The following is a 16,452-nucleotide window of genomic DNA, read 5'->3' on the forward strand; positions in this document are numbered from 1 at the left end:
GGGGGTGCAGGCGGTGGAGGTGCCCCCGACGAGGGCTGGCGGAGAGGCTGAACTTCTGGAGGCCGAGAGGGTGGGGGACGCAGCAGAGACAGGCGGGGCCCGGGCTCTGGCCGCCTGAGGGTTCGTGAGAGAAAGTGCCGGTGGTGGACTCAGTGACACGATACAGGCTGCTGCACCTTGGGGCTCACCGGGGTCTCGGAAGGGCAGTAGGGGGAAGAGAGGCATCGTTACCCCATTGGACAGAGGAAGGAGGAGAGGCGCAGGGAGGAGACACGGTGAAGCGGGAGGCAGAGCCTGCAAGAGGGGGGCGGCTCGCAAGCCGAGGTCTGAAGAAGGAGGAGGAATCGAGGAGGGTCAGGGCTGCGGGGGAGGCGGCTGGGAGGCCCACCCCTGGAGCCCAGGGCCCGGAACCCCGCCGCCCGCCTGCAGCGGCCCCGGCCCTGGGCGCCCCTAGCCTGCAGGCCGCCCGGGCTCTCCCCTCCTGGTGCCTTCCGAACAAAGCTTTGTAGCTAACGAGCTCCAGAGACCGACAGAGGCCTCCTGGTCTCCGCTGGCCCCTCGGCCCTTCCGGAGGAGCGACCGAATGGACCCGTGGGGTTGGTGACCAAGTGACACTCACAGAAGAAGACGCTGCCTCTAGCCAAGGCCTGGAGAGATCTTCCCCTGAGGCACCCTTTCCCAGCTCCGGCTGGTCGGGCCCTGCCCGGATGAGCGGGGCCATCGCAGTCCTAAGGGGACAACGTCAGGAGGGGACAACCGGTCCCTCAGAGACCTAGGGGCACATCCTCAGACACTCAGCAGGCCAGTTAGCGCCTGCCTTGTTTCTTCTGCCAGCATATCTTCTCCAGCTTCATGGGGAGAATGCTTCTAGGAAAAACAAAATTTAAGGGTTGAATAAAAACTGTATTCACACATTTGCTGAGCACCTACCATGTGCCGGGGCCTGTGCTGGACTCTAGAATGCAGACAGAGTGGAGACCGTACGCCGGGGCCTTTGTCCTCTCCTGGGACACCACCCTGGGTCTTCTCTCTGAATAGAACCGAGGTCCAGTGGGGGGTCAGAAAGACCCCCTCCCCTGGCAGCTGTGGGAGACACACACACACACACACACACACACACACACACACACACACGCTGCCTGAGTAGGGGTGAGGCTGGAGGCAGGAAGAGCAGGTCAAAGAGCAGGCTCCAAGACCTGCACCAAGCCCCAGCCCCAACCGCTGGGAAAGGTGGGAAGACCCGACTGGCCGTGGGGATCCGGGCGCCCCGGGAAGGTCTGGACCAGGCACCGGACATGGAGGGCTGTGCACCGGTGTCCCCACCTGGAGGCGGGAGACTGTTACAACACTGCCCGGCACACGGTAAGCACCCAAACCGAGCTGGGCACCGCCCTTTCGTTGTCTGAAGTGAAGGAGAGGGAAAGGGAGGGAGGAGTCGCGGCTGGCATCCAGGAGGGCACTGCACTCGAGTGCCAGCTGGATCTGTGGGAGCACAGACCGGGCAGATTCCTCCCAGGAGCTCCTTGTGGGCCACAGGGTGGGACCCCAAGGCTGTAAGGGGCACAGCAGGCAGCACGGAAATGATCACCCAGCCAGGATTGCTAGGACGCTAGGGCCACGGGCAGCACGGTTCCTTCCCTGGGACCGCCTCCCACAAGCCAAGAACGGCACGCCGTAGCCCGCCCGTGTGGATGGAGGTAGGAGGGGGTGTGGACGGAGGGCTCCGGGTTAAAGGTCCCTGTTCTGCAGCAACTTTTTGCCTCGAGAAGATGGCTTTTACAAGGAAACTGACAAAGAGTCCCAAGCCAAGAAGGGAGCAAAGATCCCCTGAGGCCTCGCCAAGCTGCTGTGCTGAGCGGAATCTCAGGAGGCAAATTTGAATGGGGACAAACTGTGCAAAGCCAGTGACCTGAGACCAGCAGTGGAGACGCCTGACTCAGCACCAGTGGGGACACTGGAGGTATGTGTGAAGTGAATTCCTAATGCGCCGTGAGGGATGCAGAGCAAACCCCGCGTGAAGCCGGGAAGCCGGGAAGCCGGGAGCTTCCTGCCAGTCCTTCGGGGAGAGTCAGGGAGAAGGCGGGGAGGGCCGCCCACTCCCTCTGGCTCCCGTCACGCCATCCAAGTTGCTGTGGGTAAAGCTTTGGCCGAAGTCCTCGCTCTTTGCGGACTTTTGCTACTTAGTCCCAAACTCAAGCCCGCTAGGTTTGGGCACAGAAGGACAGTTGTACACAGGACAGAACAACGACAAGATAAGCAAACTGGAAGGAAGGGAGATAAGAGTGGAGGGACAGAGACCAGGGAGGGGCCTGGGCTGTCCGCACGGGACGGGCCGCCGGCCGCGGCGCGGTGCCCGGAGACCCGGTGGGGGGGCCGCGGTCTGCCCTGTCCCCAGGCTGCACGATGGGAAGGGGAAGGATAATAGAACAATTCCGGTGTTATTTTAGCTCCAGGTGTACAATATAGTGATTCACTAAACCCCCAATTTCTAACACAATGCCCGCCACACAGTAGGTGCTCAATATACCGTTTTCGGAGGGAAAAAGCACTGTGTAAAGGGAAGTAGCAGTCGGATTCCTCAGATGTTAAGAGCTTTAAGGAATGGGCTCGTGCAGTTGTGGGGACTGGCAAGTCCCAAATCCGTAGAGGAGGCCAGCAGGCCGGAAACTCGGGCAGCCGTGTGAGAGAGCAGCGAGGCAGGAATCCTTCCTCCCTGGAAAACCTGGGCTCCTGAGGTTTTCTGCTCCTGAGGCCTTCAGCTGCTTAGATGAGGTCCTACCCACATCAAATCGACTGATTGTAGACGCCAGTCACTTTACAAGATATTTTCACAGCAATATCTACACCAGTGTTCGACCAAACACCTGGGCACCGTAGCTCAGCCCCACTGACCCGTCGACGGAACCACCCCAGCTGCGTCAGCCCAAGGAGAGGCCAACGGCCAGGCAAGACTGGATGGTAGAAGGCGAGGGGGAAAGCCACGAGAAGCTCACTTCCCCACACTGTGAACAGCAGAGCGGTGACGGCACCCCTCCCCCCACCAGGTGAAAGGGGCCACAGTGACGCAGCCGCGATGACTGTCCAGGGTGTGGGAGGAGGGTGGGGGCAGGCCCCCACTGTGAGGCCCAGGTAGAATGCTCAACTCAGGCTGACTCCGAACCGGTCCTCACCCCCACCTCCGGCTTAGACCTGGGCCTCACTGCCCTCTCCGCCTGGGTGGACACCCCAGGACACCGCCTCACTTGACTCCCAAGGTCAGACCCCCCAAGATTTCTGAGCAGACAGTTCTTAAAAAGGGAGCACGGGGGCGCCTGGGTGGCTCAGTCGGTTGAGCGTCCGACTTCGGCTCAGGTCACGATCTCACGGTCTGTGGGTTCGAGCCCCGCGTCGGGCTCTGTGCTGACAGCCCGGAGCCTGCTTCGGATTCTGTGTCTCCCTCTCTCTCTGACCCTCCCCCGTTCATGCTCTGTCTCTCTCTGTCTCAAAAATAAATAAACATTAAAAAAAATTAAAAAAAAAAAGAAAGGGAACATGACGGGGACTCCCAGGTCTGAATTCCTGAAACCCGACGACCTGCCGAAGGACACAGTCTTGGGTCTTGAACTCACGTGGGTGCCGTGGGGGGAAGGGTGGGGCCCCGAGTCACCAGAAGCGGAGACTCCAAGCTATAGGGAGCCAGGAGCGTGGACAAGGGAGCCCCCGGGCCAGCAGTCAGAGACAGGCTTTGAGCACCTGGGTTGGAAGAAAGTATGGCCACTGTCCAGGGGCCCAAGGTAGAATGTCCTGGAGAGAGGCCAACAGGCTAGCTCCAGGTGTGCCCAGCGTCCCAAGGAAAGGGTACCCTAGCCAGGAAGACGGGTGATGAGTTTCCATTCCACAGAAGATCACTGGTTACCCACCTGCAGTGCACCTAGGCCCTCTGCTGGGTGCTGGGGAGCTACAGCACGCCCACGTCACCGTAAAGTGAGCCCAACAGCACCAGCAGCCAAGTGCACAGAGCCAGGTAAGCGCTGTGATGGAGGCGCGGCTGCAGGGAAGCCTGGAGGGCAGAGATGAGCTCTCTGGGGTGACAGGACGCTTGAGGGAGCAGGCCCCTGCAGACACAGGAGGGGTCAGTGCATCCCAGCCGAGGCAGGACCTGTGCACAGGCCTGGAGCACGGAGGGCTGAGCCTGGCAGAGCAGAGAGGGCCGGGAGCGGGGCACAGCCTCTGACCTCACAATACCCAGGGCCCACTGGGCCAGCCTTGCCTCTGGCAAACCCTGGTGCCCTCCTCCCGCCCGGGCGAGGCCCGCGGCCCTGGGCAGTCTCCAGGTGCAGAGCCCCGACTCGGGCTGCACCCATCCCGTTGCCCCGGGGCATGTCTCTACTCGCCAATTATGAGGGGCTCCGGCATCAGATCGAGAGGCTGGTGAGGGAGAATGAGGAGCTAAAGAAGCTGGTGCGGCTCATTCGGGAGAATCACGAGCTCAAGTCGGCGATCAAGACGCAGGCGGGCGGCCTGGGCATCAGCGGCTTCAGCACCGGGTTCGGCCAGATGGCGGCCACTCCTCAACACCAGGGAAACTGTAAGAGACTGGGGCGGGGAGGGGGTCTCTGGGAGTCCTGGAGACAGGGCATGGATAGTAACGAGCGGGTGGGACGGTGGCCCCACCAGGGGAGGACACGGGACCATCGGGACGGAGGGCAGAGCTGGGCACCAATTCCTGCACCCTGATGGGAGGAGGCCCCGCTCACCCCCCTCCTCTAGGCTGACCGTCCAAGCAGCCCCAAAGGCTGCGAGTTTCCCAGCTGTGGGATCCAAATGTGCCGCGCTCCTGGGTCTAGTGTGTCGCTTGCCCTCCTTCCCCCGCCCCCCTCCCCCCGAGCACCCCCCAGGGCCCTCCGCCTAGAGATGGCCACTGACAGACAGCCCAGATCCAGGAGCCAGGGACAGAAACCAGGACCGAAGCTGAGGTCTGGGAGTCATTAGCGTGTGGCAGAGCCCTGGGGCTGGAGAAGATGTAGGGTGAGACGGAAGAGGCAAAGCACCAGCGGGCATTTGCAGAAAAAGTGGTGATCGGCAGGCAGGCAGGCTGGGGCCTCGGGAGCAGGGACTGAGCCAGGAGGGGGCTGGGAGGCCACGCGGCTGAGTGTGGTGATAGGGGCAGGGAGGGGCTGGGGACAGAAAGCTGTGGGCAGAAACTGGCTGGCACTGAAGATAACGGAGGGGGAATTTCTGGGGGTGGCAAGGCCCCAGGGTGAGGCGATAGGAGTCGGTGGCTGGCAGTGTGCTGTGAAGGTTACACAGGGCGAGCCGGCGATAAAACCCTGCGGTGGTCACACCGCAGCCGTCCCCTCCCGACAAGGTCCTCCCTGTGCCAGAGAAGGCCCTGCGCCCCGCCCTCCCGCTGGCCCCTTCGTCCCCAGTCGGGCCCAGAATGGCCTTCCTCCCCGAGAGGAGGACTCTGCCCATCCTGGGGCCCCTGCAGCTCGGCCGTGGGCCACAACACTCAGCTGCTCCGGGAAGGTCACAGGTGGCTTCCTAAGTGCCACATCCTTCTAAACCTCTGCATGCAATTTGGGACCGATGACCCCCCTCTTTCTGGGTTTACCCTCGGCAGCATCACCCACCCCCTGCTCCAGGCCAGCCCGGGCCCCGCGCTCCACCGCCAGCCAGCCCAGCTCGGGCCCCCATCCTCCACGGGGCTGGAGGCCCCTGCAGACAGTCGTGCAGGCCCAGCAACTCCCTGGCACTCGGCTCACTCCCAACCACACGTTTCTGATTGAGAACTTGGCCTTTCCACTGGGATGCTAAACCCTCCCATGTCTGTGCTCCTGCCCTGAGGGTCCCACGCCAGGCCCTTACTCTTGGAAGCTGCCTCCCTCTGGTCCCCACACACCGGCTTCCCTGCTCTTGAACCACACTGTTCATCCGCGCGGCCTTCACCCCCTCACTGGCCACAAGAGCACAGGCCTCTCCTCGGAAAGGCTTTATTGTAACGACCGAGACAATGCGTCGTCGGCAAAAATAAAGACGCGGGGAGATACAAAATAAAAGAAATCTCAAAGCTTCACAAAAAAGTAAGTCTTCTCCTTTTGGGCTTGATTCTTAACAGAATCCTTGGGCCACGTTGGTTCTTCCCCCTCCTGAGGGGCCCAGCTTAGGGGGTTAGGAAAGGCTTTCCGGAGGGGGTGAGCCCACGGTGGTGGGAAGGCATTAGCGGGCGAGCAGCAGCTCCTGCAAACGCCGGGACCAGGGGGCAGCAGGGACGCGGGACCCGTCAGTGAGGCTGACGCCCAGGCTGTGTGTGGGTGAGCGTACTGGGTGCGTGTGTGGGGGGGGGGGGCGGCTAAGTGTGTTTGTACTGTGTGAGAATCGTGTGATTGTATCTGTGAGTGTCCTGTGAGTGTCCATGTGGTTGTATCTGTGTGTGTGAAGTCCGTGTGGTTGTATCCGTGACTGTGTGGGGTGTTATCAGGGCCAGTGACACTGAGCAGTACTGCTAAAGAGGTCAGCAGAGGTCAGATCAGCGGGGACACAGGCCGGTTCCTAAGGGCAGAGAGCAGGGCCGGGTGGTTGTGGCGGAGTGAGCGAGCTCCTGCTGCGGAAGGGTCCCTCCAGCTGCTGTGGGGACGGGATTCGGAGGAGACGAGAGAGCGAGGCCGGGCCGGCTGACGCTGAGGCCCTTGCAGCCCTGCGGGTGGCAGACCGCGGCCCGAACTAGGGGCGGAGAGAAACTGACTCAAGCTAACTGCTTGGATGAGCAGGACGGACAAGGGAGTCCAGAAGGTGTCTCTGTTCGGGCAGAGGTGGTGGGGTGCCTGGCAGCGTGACCTCCTGAGACTGCAGAACTCTCCGTCCCCGCGCCCAGCCAAGGAGGATCCCTGTGGTGGCCTCGGAGGAACTTTCTCTTTCTCAGGCCACTTCCTGCTTCTGCCTGCTCCTTGTGACTCACCTTCCTCGTGGAGTCAGGCTTTTACTCTTGATTTCCTCTTGTGAACTCAACCTCCAGTTCCTCTTTCCGGGCTCGCCCTTGCACTCTGGGTACGCTCAGGCCCGCGGTGCGGGGCTCAGGCCCATCCCCGCGGGAGAGGCAGCCCGGGCTGTGCCTGCGCTCGAGCGGCGCAGGGCTACCCCCGGCTGGGAGGACACCTGCGTGGAGCCACCAGGCAGCAGCGGCGACACAGTCCTGAAGCTCCGGCAGACGTCAGGGCTGGAGGGAGAAGGTTCAGGAGTATTGACCACTGAAGCCGCAGGAGGGATGAGGCCACCTGAGAGGGGCGAGCACAGCCAGTGCATGAGAGAAGCGGGGAGACGAGGGAAACCTCCGAGTGTGATGTCACAGAAGCCAAGGCACAGCTTCGAGGGGGCAGAGCGTCAACAGAATAAAGGCTGAAGAGTCCAGGGCCTCTGCTGACCTGGTGTGAACGAGCTCGGTTAGACTTGACCTCCACCACAGGTGCTAGCGGCCCAGGCTGTGAGGTGAAGAGTGAGGAGTGACGGAGAAAACGGCACAGTAGGCGGCTGACGCTCCGTTCCCGAAGCGCGGCTGGAGGCTGGCAGGAGCTGCTCGGACGCAGCCAGGCTCCTCAAGATGGCCGAGACCTGACCTTGTCCCTCTGCGGCGGGAAGGAGCCAGGAGAGGCGCTGGGAGGTGCCCCTACGGAGGGGAGGGAGGGCAGGAGGCTGAGGAAACCAGAACCATGGCTTCCATTCTCCCTGGAAAAATGACACCGTGGGAGCCGAAGATGAGGAAGGTGTGACACCGTGGACGCGGCGGGAGCTGAGAGCGGGACTGGGGGGGCCCGTCTGGCTGTGCAGGGAGCTCGGATGGTGCCACCCGCCTTGGACCCCTTGGACCCGTTGGACCGTAACCAACTTGCTCAGCAGCGTTTGTTTGGGGCTCTGGAGGCGGGGGAGGCGGCAGGGACGCAGGCAGGCGGAGCAAGGACGGGTTTGGGCACCTCACAGAGGGAAACGGAGGCCAGCTGAGCTGTGGGACGCGGAGGCAACGAAGACGCCCGTGTGCTGGAGATCCAGAGAGGCTCCAAGCCAGGGGCCAAGTGTTCTGAGCGGGGCAGAAGGCACTCCTGCACGCTCAGTGTGGGTAACCAGAGCAGGTGGAAGGAACTTCACAGGGAAAAACAGGTGCCACGAGGTTCAGGCCTTGGCCCTGGAAGCATGGCAGGTGGGAGGTGGAGTCAGGATGGGATTTGGGCTCCAGGAGCCCTGCCCTGGGATGTCCCAGCAGATGGAAGACGGATGGGAAATCAGGGCTGTTGGAGTAGGGAGGAAATGAGGGCCAAACTGAGTGCACAAGGGACCACAACAGTGGCTGTCAGGACAAGTCAGCTGGGGGGGCAGAGCTCCACTGCTCTTTGTGCCGGGACCTCCCCCACCCGGACTCCTTCTCTACCCAGGCCCACTCTGTTCCCAGCCCCTGCTGCCCTCTGTCTATCCTTTGGGAGCTTCAGGCAGGTGGAAGTTTTCTGCCGCGGGGTGCGGCCTACTTCCTTTTTACCACCCCTGCTCCCCACCACCTCCCCCACCCCTTTGCTGCCCGCAAACCAGGGGCTTCCCTCCCCTCCAAGTCTGTCCATCCTCTCCGGGCCTTCTCCATACTCCCCACCTCCCCAGGACCCATCCCTCCTGCATCAGAATCCCAGCCACCCTCCTCAATTTTCTCACACCCCTCAGGATCAGGATCACCTCCCCCTCAGGACCATGTTCTCCGGGATACAAACTCCCACCTGTCTCCTAACCCTACCCTGACACCCCCCCCCCCCACCTCCCATCCCAGGATCTGACTCTAAGCACCCTAGGCCTATCCTCCCAGGACCCACCCCCCCGGGGACCGTCCTCCTCTTAGGATCCGTCCTCCTCCTGGACACCCCTACCGGCCATTGAGACACATGCCCCCACCAGGCCCCCAGGACTAGACCCCCACTCAGGGCCAGCCCTCTCTCCCAGGCCCTGTCATCATCCCCTTTGGCTCTTTCCCCCCTTCCTGTCGCCCCAGCACTCTTGGAACCCTCAGCTAAAGCCACTGACCACTCTCCCCTCTGTGGCCCAGCTTCCCTCTCCATTTTCCGGGTCAAACACTGCAGCTGTGGTGCTCTGGCCCCGCCTCCACGCAGATCCTCCTCCCAGTGCTCTGGACCCGCCTCGTGTCGGCCCCGCCCAGGGCCCTGGCCCCGCCTCGTGACGGCCCCGCCCCATGAGGGCTCCGCCCAGTGTTCTGGCTCCACCTCACGACGGCTCCGCCCCTTTCGGGTCCTGCCCGGTGAGGGCCGGCCCAGTGCTCTAGCCCCGCCTCGTGACGGCCCCGCCCAGTGCTCTGGCCCCGCCTCGTGACGGCCCCGCCCCATGAGGGCCCTCGGGCATCGCCTCCTGATGGCCCCGTGAAGATCTCGCTCCTGTGAGGGCCTGCCCGGTGCTCTGAACCCCAGTGAGGTCCCCGTCCCCTGCCGTGGGAGAACCCGGTTTTTGTGGAGACCGGCGGCTGCCTCCCTCAGGGGGGCGAGGTGGAGGCCAGAGGACCCTGGGCGGGATGCCAGGCCAGGGTCTACCCCCGGGCCTTGCTGACCTGGGGACCCCAATGGGGCCTCGGAGGGAAGCGAGGGACTGCCTTAGAGGAGCAGGTTGGGGGGATCAGAGTTCGGTCAAGCAACTAATTTATTTAAAAAATTTTTTGAGTTGGGGCGCCTGGGTGGCTCAGTTGGCTAAGCGGCTGACTTCGGCTCAGGTCACGATCTCGCGGTCCGCGAGTTCGAGCCCCGCGTCGGGCTCTGGGCTGATGGCTCAGAGCCTGGAGCCTGCTTCCGATTCTGTGTCTCCCTCTCTCTCTGCCCCTCCCCATTCATGCTCTGTCTCTCTCTGTCCCAAAAATAAATAAACGTTAAAAAAAATTTAAAAAAAAAAAATTTTTTTTTTGAGTTTATTTACTTTTGAGAAAGAAAGACAGTTTTTTGGGGGGGTGGGGCACAGAGAGAATCTCCAGCAGACTCCTCACTTTAAGGCAGAGCCCAACTCAGGGCTCAAGCCCGTGAACTGTGAGGTCATGACCTGAGCTGAAATCAAGAGCCCAAAGCTTAAGGGACTGAGCCACCCAGGTGTCCCAGTTAAGCACTTTAAAACGTTGTAAGCTGCATTTGCAAATCTAAGACATTTGCTTATCGTTTTAACATTAATCTTCCGATGTAACGAGCAAACCTTCTTAGACCCTAGGTAATTCTTACGTATAAAATAAACTATAAACACAGTGAATCTAAAACTCTTTGAGGCTCTAATACTGTACCTAAGCCTAGGAAGATTTCAACTTGCAAATCTAAATCAATTAAATACAAATTAGGAAAAGATTAAAACAATCACAAGTACATTTTGCATCAGAATGCGAAGCTACGGGACCGAAATCTAAGTTTTTATGTAGATTCCAGGCAGCCCCTGCTGTGCGATCCGAGCGCCAGGTGTACGCCACGTGATCAACCCTCCCACGCACCACCTGGTGCTCATCCCCACCTGCGACCCTTCACCCCCCACCCCTCCCCTCCCGCAGCGGTGGGTTCTCTGTACTGAAGAGTCTGTTTCTTGGTTTGCCTCTGTCCCTTGTTTTTTGACGCTTTCATCTTTTCGTTTCTTAAATTCCATATGTGAGTGAAATCTTTCTCTGATTTATTTCGCTGACACTAATACCCTCTAGCTCCATCCGCGTCCTTGCAAACGGCAAGATTTCCTTCCTCTTCGTGGCTGAGTAATGTTCCCTTGTGTATTTACATCTTTTTTCCTCAGATCCAGGATTAGGGTTTGGTTTAGGGCCACAATAAGGGGTAGGGTGGGTGGTTGTTTGTTTGTTTGTTTGTTGTTTCAGGGCCAGGGTGAGGGTGTGGGCCTGTTTTCCTGCAGTTTAGAGACCTCTCCAGAGAATAAAACCGCAGACTTCTGTGGGGGTGAGAATAAACAAGGCAGTCATCCACCAAGCTGCGGTGAAGAGGGGATTTGTTGCTCTCTAAGTGGATATTCTATCGGTCCTTCTCTTTTTAGCTCTATCTCCACACCCATCTTCAGAAATACTATACATTCTTTTTTGTTGTTGGTTTTGATTTGCACTCCCGTCAGTTAACACGGCGGGTCGGATCAGCTTCAGGTGTAGGATATAACGACTCAGCACCTCCATACGCTGCCCAGTGCACCCAGAGCACCCAGTGCTGATCCCAAGTGCACTGCTTCACCCATCCCCCACCCCTCTGGTTGCCAGCAATATAACAACTTTTTTGAGATACAATTCACATACCACACAATTTACCCACTTAAAAGTGTGTGATCCAGCAGATGTTTGTATACTCAAGGTGTACACAAAGCACCACAATTTGAGAACGCTTCCGTCAGCCCAAGAAGAAACCTGTCAGCTAGCTGCTACCGCCTACCCCTTCACACCTCTCAGCAACCATTTATCTACTTTCTGTTGTTCTGAATTTGCCTATTCTGGATTTTTTTTTTAAGTTTTTTTAATGTTTATTTATTTTTGAGACAGAGAGAGACAGAGCATGAGTGGGGGAGGGGCAGAGACAGGGGGAGACACAGAATCCAAAGCAGGCTCCAGGCTCTGAGCTGTCAGCACAGAGCCCGACGCGGGGCTCGAACCCACAGACCGCGAGATCATGACCTGAGCCGAAGTCGGCCGCCCAACCGACTGAGCCACCCAGGCACCCCATGGATTATTATTATTTTTTTTTAAGTAGGCTTCACGCCCAGCGTGGAGCCCAGAGTGGGCCTTGAACTCGTGACCCTGAGATCAAGACCTGAGCGGAGATCAAGAGTTGGGCGCTTAACCAACTGAGCCGCCCAGGTGCCCCACTGGATATTTCTTATAAATGAATCACACATATGTGGCTTTTGGGTCAGGTTTCTCTCACTGAGCATAATGTTTTCAAGGTTTATCCATGTTGTGGCATAAATCAGTACTTTCCGTTGGGATTGCGTTTTTTTTGTTGTTTCAGGGATGAATAATATTAATGGCTACACAACATTTTGTTTATTCGTCAGTTGATGGACTTTTGGATTGTTTCCTCTTTTGGGGTACCATGGATCACACTGCTGGAAACATCCATATATGAGTTTTTGTGTGGATTTATGTTTCCATTTCTCTGGGGTATATATCTAAGAGTAGAATTGCTCGGTCATATGGTAACTCTATGTTTAACTGTTCGAGAAACTGCCAGATCGTCTCCCAAAGTGGCTGCACTATTTTTCATTCGCACCAGCAATGTATGAGCGTTCCAATTTCTCTATATCCTTGCCAATACTTATTATCTGATTTTTTAATTATAGCCATCCTAGAGTGTGAAGTGGTTTTGATTTGCATTTCCCTGGTGCATAATAATGCTGAACATCTTTTCTGTGCTTATTGGCCATTTGTATATCATCTTTGAGAAATGTCTGTTCATGTCCTTTGCCCGTTTTTAAGTTGGGCCATTTATCTTTTTATTACTGAGTTGTAAGAGTTCTTTCTAAACCCAAGTCCCTTACCACATATGTGACCTGCAAGTATTTTCTCCCATTCCGTGGTTGCCTTTCTTACCTTCTCGAAGGTGTCTTTTGAAGCAGAAGCTTTTAATTTGGATGACGTCCATCTCATCTATTGTTTCTTTCGTTGCTCACGCTTTTGGGATCACCTCTAAGACTCCATGGCCAAATCCAAGGTCATGGAAATTTACCCCATGTCTTCTTTTTTTTTTTAAGTGTATTTATTTTGTTTTGAGAGAGGGAGAGAGCACGGGTGGGGGAGGGTCAGAGAGAGAGGAAAGAGCGAGAATCCCAAGCAGGCTCCCCACTGAGAGTGCAGAAACCAATGTGGGGCTCGAACCCACAAACCACGAGGTCGTGACCTGAAGTTGGATGTTCAACCAGCTGAGCCGCCCAAGCACTCCTGCCCCTGTGTTTCCTTCTAAGAATTTTACAGTTTTAGCTCTTACAGTGAAGCCTTGATCCATTTAACTTTTGTATATGATAGGAGGTAAGCGTCCAACTTCATTTTTCACACGTGGATTCCAGTTGTCCCAGCCCCATTTTTTGAAAAGATTAGTCTTTCCCTATTGAATTGTTTTGGCCTCTTCATCAAAAACGAGACCACAGATACATGGGTTTATTTCTGGACTCCCTATTCTATTCCATTTATCTATATGTCCTTCCTTATGCCAGAGTCACAGAATCTTGATTACTGTAGTAAGTTTTGAAATCTGAAACTGAGTCCTCAACTAACTTGCTTCCTTCCTTCCTTCCTTCACTTCTTTCTTCTCTCTCTGTTTTTTTTTTTTTTTTGTTTTGTTTTTTTTTTTAAGGTAGTGTAAGAGAGTGAAGTGCAGGCTAAGCAGTGATTGTAACAATGAGTTCTCTTTTTTAAAATGTGGCTTTGGCCGTTCTGGGTCCCTCGCAATTCCTTGTGAATTTAAGGTTCAGCTCGGCAGTCTCTACAAAGAAGTCAGTTTGCATCCTGACAGAGATTGCACTGAATCTGCAGATAAACATGGAGAGTACTGCTAGCAACAATATTAATATTGTTACTTCCAATATAAATTAATATAAATTGGCTTCCAATTTGTGAACGTGGGGCGTTTTTCTGTTTATTTAGATCTTCTTTAATTTCTTTCAAAAATGTTTGTAGTTTGGGGTGTCTGGGGGCTCAGTCATTTAAGCGTCCTACTTCACCTCAGGTCACGATCTCACAGTTCATGGGTTCAAACCCCGCATCGGGCTCTGTGCTGACAGCTCGGAGCCTGGAGCCCGCTTCCGATTCTGTGTCTCCCTCTCTCTCTGCCCCTCCCCTACTTGTGCTCTCTCTCTCTCAAAAAAACAATAAATTTTTTTTAAAAATGTAGTTTTCAGACAATATGCTTTGCATTTCTTTTTTTTTCCTTTATTCATTTTTGAGAAACAGACAGAGTGCGAGTGGCGGGGGGGGGGGGGGGGCAGAGAGAGAGGGAGATACAGAATCCGAAGCAGGCTCCGGGCTCTGAGCTGTCAGCACAGAGCCCGACTCAGGGCTCGAACCCACAGACTGTGAGATCATGACCTGAGCCGAAGTCAGACGCTTAACCGACTGAGCCACCCAGGGGCCCTACATTTCTTTTGTTAAATTTATTTCTAAATATTTTATTCTTTTGATGCTGTTTTTTACTTTTGAAATATTCATTGTCAATGTTTGGAAATACAGTTGACTTTGTAGACCCTGATGAATCTGGCACTCTCTGTATCCTGAGGACCACACAGCCCTTGTTCAGATAGTGACATGCTATCTGATTGAATTTTGGATCTTGTATGGCTCTCTCAGTGGCCACAGTTTCTATGGTCATTCTACGGACACTTCCTTCTGTGGTCAGATTAAGCTCTCGGTGGTTGAAGGCACAGACAGATCTCAGTTCCTATCCTGACCAATTTCTTTTTCATCACCAAGTTTCATCTCCACTCGCATACACATCATTTTCTTCTTCTTTATGGAACACTTGCTGTGGCCCATGCACTGTTCTAGGAGGAGGGACACAGTGGCCCACAGACCCACCCCTGCCCTTACGAGGCGTCCGTTGCAATGGGGGGAGACGGGTCAAACCGTAAGTCAGTGTAGAGCATCCACAGCCTCTCAGGAGGAAATAGCGCAGGAGAAGGGAACGGGACGGCTGGGGTGAGGGGACTGGTGATTTCGGGTGGAGGACCTCACCGAGGAGGTCACGAATGACGAATGGCGAATGACGGCATGGGTGGAGCGCGGGGCCGCCACGCAGCGGGCAGAGCGCTCCAGGCCGAGGGAGCAGTCAGCGCACAGACGGAGGCCTGCGTGTGCCCGGAGCGCTCACGGAGCAGAAAGGAGCCCCAGGGGCAGAAGCAGAGTGTGCAAGGAGTGTGCAAGGGGGAGACGGGGAGAACTGAGGTCAGAGAGGTGACGGGCCAGATCATGGAGGGCCCCGAATGATCTAGCACTAAAAACAAGATGGTGAGCTGACGGGCACTTTAACTGGTACACACTGGCAGACGTTGGAGGGGGAAAGCTGGCATCAGGAGACCAGCCGGGAGGTTCCTGCGACGGTCTGGCCGGGCACCATCGGTATGGACCAGGGCGAGGCCGTGCAGGGGTGCACGTGCACGTCTCAGGGCCCACGAGCAGGTGCGGCAAGCAGGCCGGAGGCGGGGCGTGCCTGATGACGAGTGTTGGGGCTGACTGCACCGTCTGGGGTCCAGCCTGAGGAGCCAGCGGGGCATGGAGCCGGTCCCCGGTGCCCACGACACACGGGCGCGCCGAGGACGAGCAGACTCGGGGAGCCTGAGGCGCCCCCGGGAAGGCAGATGAGGCGGGGCCGGCAGCACCTGGAGGAAACCAGGTCGCCGGGAGCCTGATGCCAAACCAAGACGGGGTTTCACGGAGGAGGAGCGCTCCGCTGTGTGAGCACCACCCACGAGGACGGTGGGGCCTGAAAACCGGCGGCGGGTTCTGCAGTGTGGGGCCGCCGCTGCCCTCAGTGAGTGTCCGGGTGGAAGGAGGGAGAAAGCCTGGCCGGAGAGGGTGTAGGAGGAAGAGGAGAAAATGGAGGGAGATGACGAGTGGGGACGTCTTAGAGGGACACGGAGGAGAGACGTGGGGGGCCAGCCACGTGGGAACCTGGTCCCCAGGTCTGGGGGGGGCCTGGTTGCTCTGGGGGGGGCACCACCGGACGCTCCTGCGGTTCTCGACTGTGCGGCTCCTCTCCCACATCATCCGGACCCTCAGAGGAGACAGCCCAGCAGGACAGACGCCCCGGGTCCCACCTTCGTCCCTACTTCCTCCCGCCGTCCTCGGCTCCTTGAGGCCCTCCCCTAACCTGCGCCCCGCTGCCCTTCCCTTTCGGGCTCTTCCTCCCCACGGCTCCTTCTCTTTGGCCCACACTTTCATTGTCTCTTTGATCCTAAAGCAAAAATCTCCAAAAAGCCAAAACCAGAAATCATGAAAGAACCAACCGACTGGTTGACTTGATCGTGCAATTTTAATGTATTCGTTTGGAAAACACAAGCAACAAAACTCGACACAAAAGTAAAGTGACCGGACCTTTTGCCACACGGTCCCTGGGCAGACGTCTGGGCAACGGCCCAGGGACTTCCGGGGGGAATGCCACAATGTTTCTGAGGGGTCTTAAAGAAGGTAGATTTAGCAGTGTGCATTAAGGACCTCTAGGATGTCTACTTTCAGGGCGAAGAATCGATAAGAAGGACTTTTGTAGTATAACCTCAGCATCACTCACCGTCAGGGAAGTGCCCAGACCACAAGGAGCCATCGCCTCACACCTGTCCGAACGAAATCAACGACACCAGAAGCCACAGGCCTGGGCGAGGATGTGGAGGAAGCGGAATCCTTTCGCCCTGCTGGTGGGAATGCAAACTGGTGCAGCCGCTCTGGAGATCGGCATGGGGGGGGGGGTCCTCAAAACGCTGAAAACAGAGCTACTCTTC

General features: G+C 57.1%; 1 protein-coding gene and 1 long non-coding RNA gene across 2 annotated transcripts in view; one reads left to right on the forward strand and one right to left on the reverse strand.

Annotated features, from left to right (window-relative positions):
- The window catches only part of SPATC1 (spermatogenesis and centriole associated 1), a 27,185-nt gene continuing 10,733 nt past the window's right edge, over nt 1–16,452 (forward strand). The window contains exons 1-5 of the mRNA XM_042972678.1: nt 1–1,362; nt 1,750–1,960; nt 2,835–3,044; nt 3,906–4,003; nt 4,229–4,567. Coding sequence (XP_042828612.1) covers nt 2,956–3,044; nt 3,906–4,003; nt 4,229–4,567 — 526 coding nt within the window. The 5' untranslated portion in view covers nt 1–1,362; nt 1,750–1,960; nt 2,835–2,955. The remainder of the gene's footprint in view (nt 1,363–1,749; nt 1,961–2,834; nt 3,045–3,905; nt 4,004–4,228; nt 4,568–16,452) is intronic.
- Nucleotides 5,959–9,678, reverse strand: LOC122234853. Its single transcript, XR_006212786.1, has 2 exons — nt 9,034–9,678; nt 5,959–8,155 (listed from the first exon to the last, which is right to left on the reverse strand). It is a non-coding gene; the product is annotated as an uncharacterized LOC122234853 (long non-coding RNA).

Source organism: Panthera tigris, chromosome F2, assembly GCF_018350195.1.
Source record: "Panthera tigris isolate Pti1 chromosome F2, P.tigris_Pti1_mat1.1, whole genome shotgun sequence".
NCBI classification, from domain to species: Eukaryota; Metazoa; Chordata; class Mammalia; order Carnivora; family Felidae; genus Panthera; species Panthera tigris.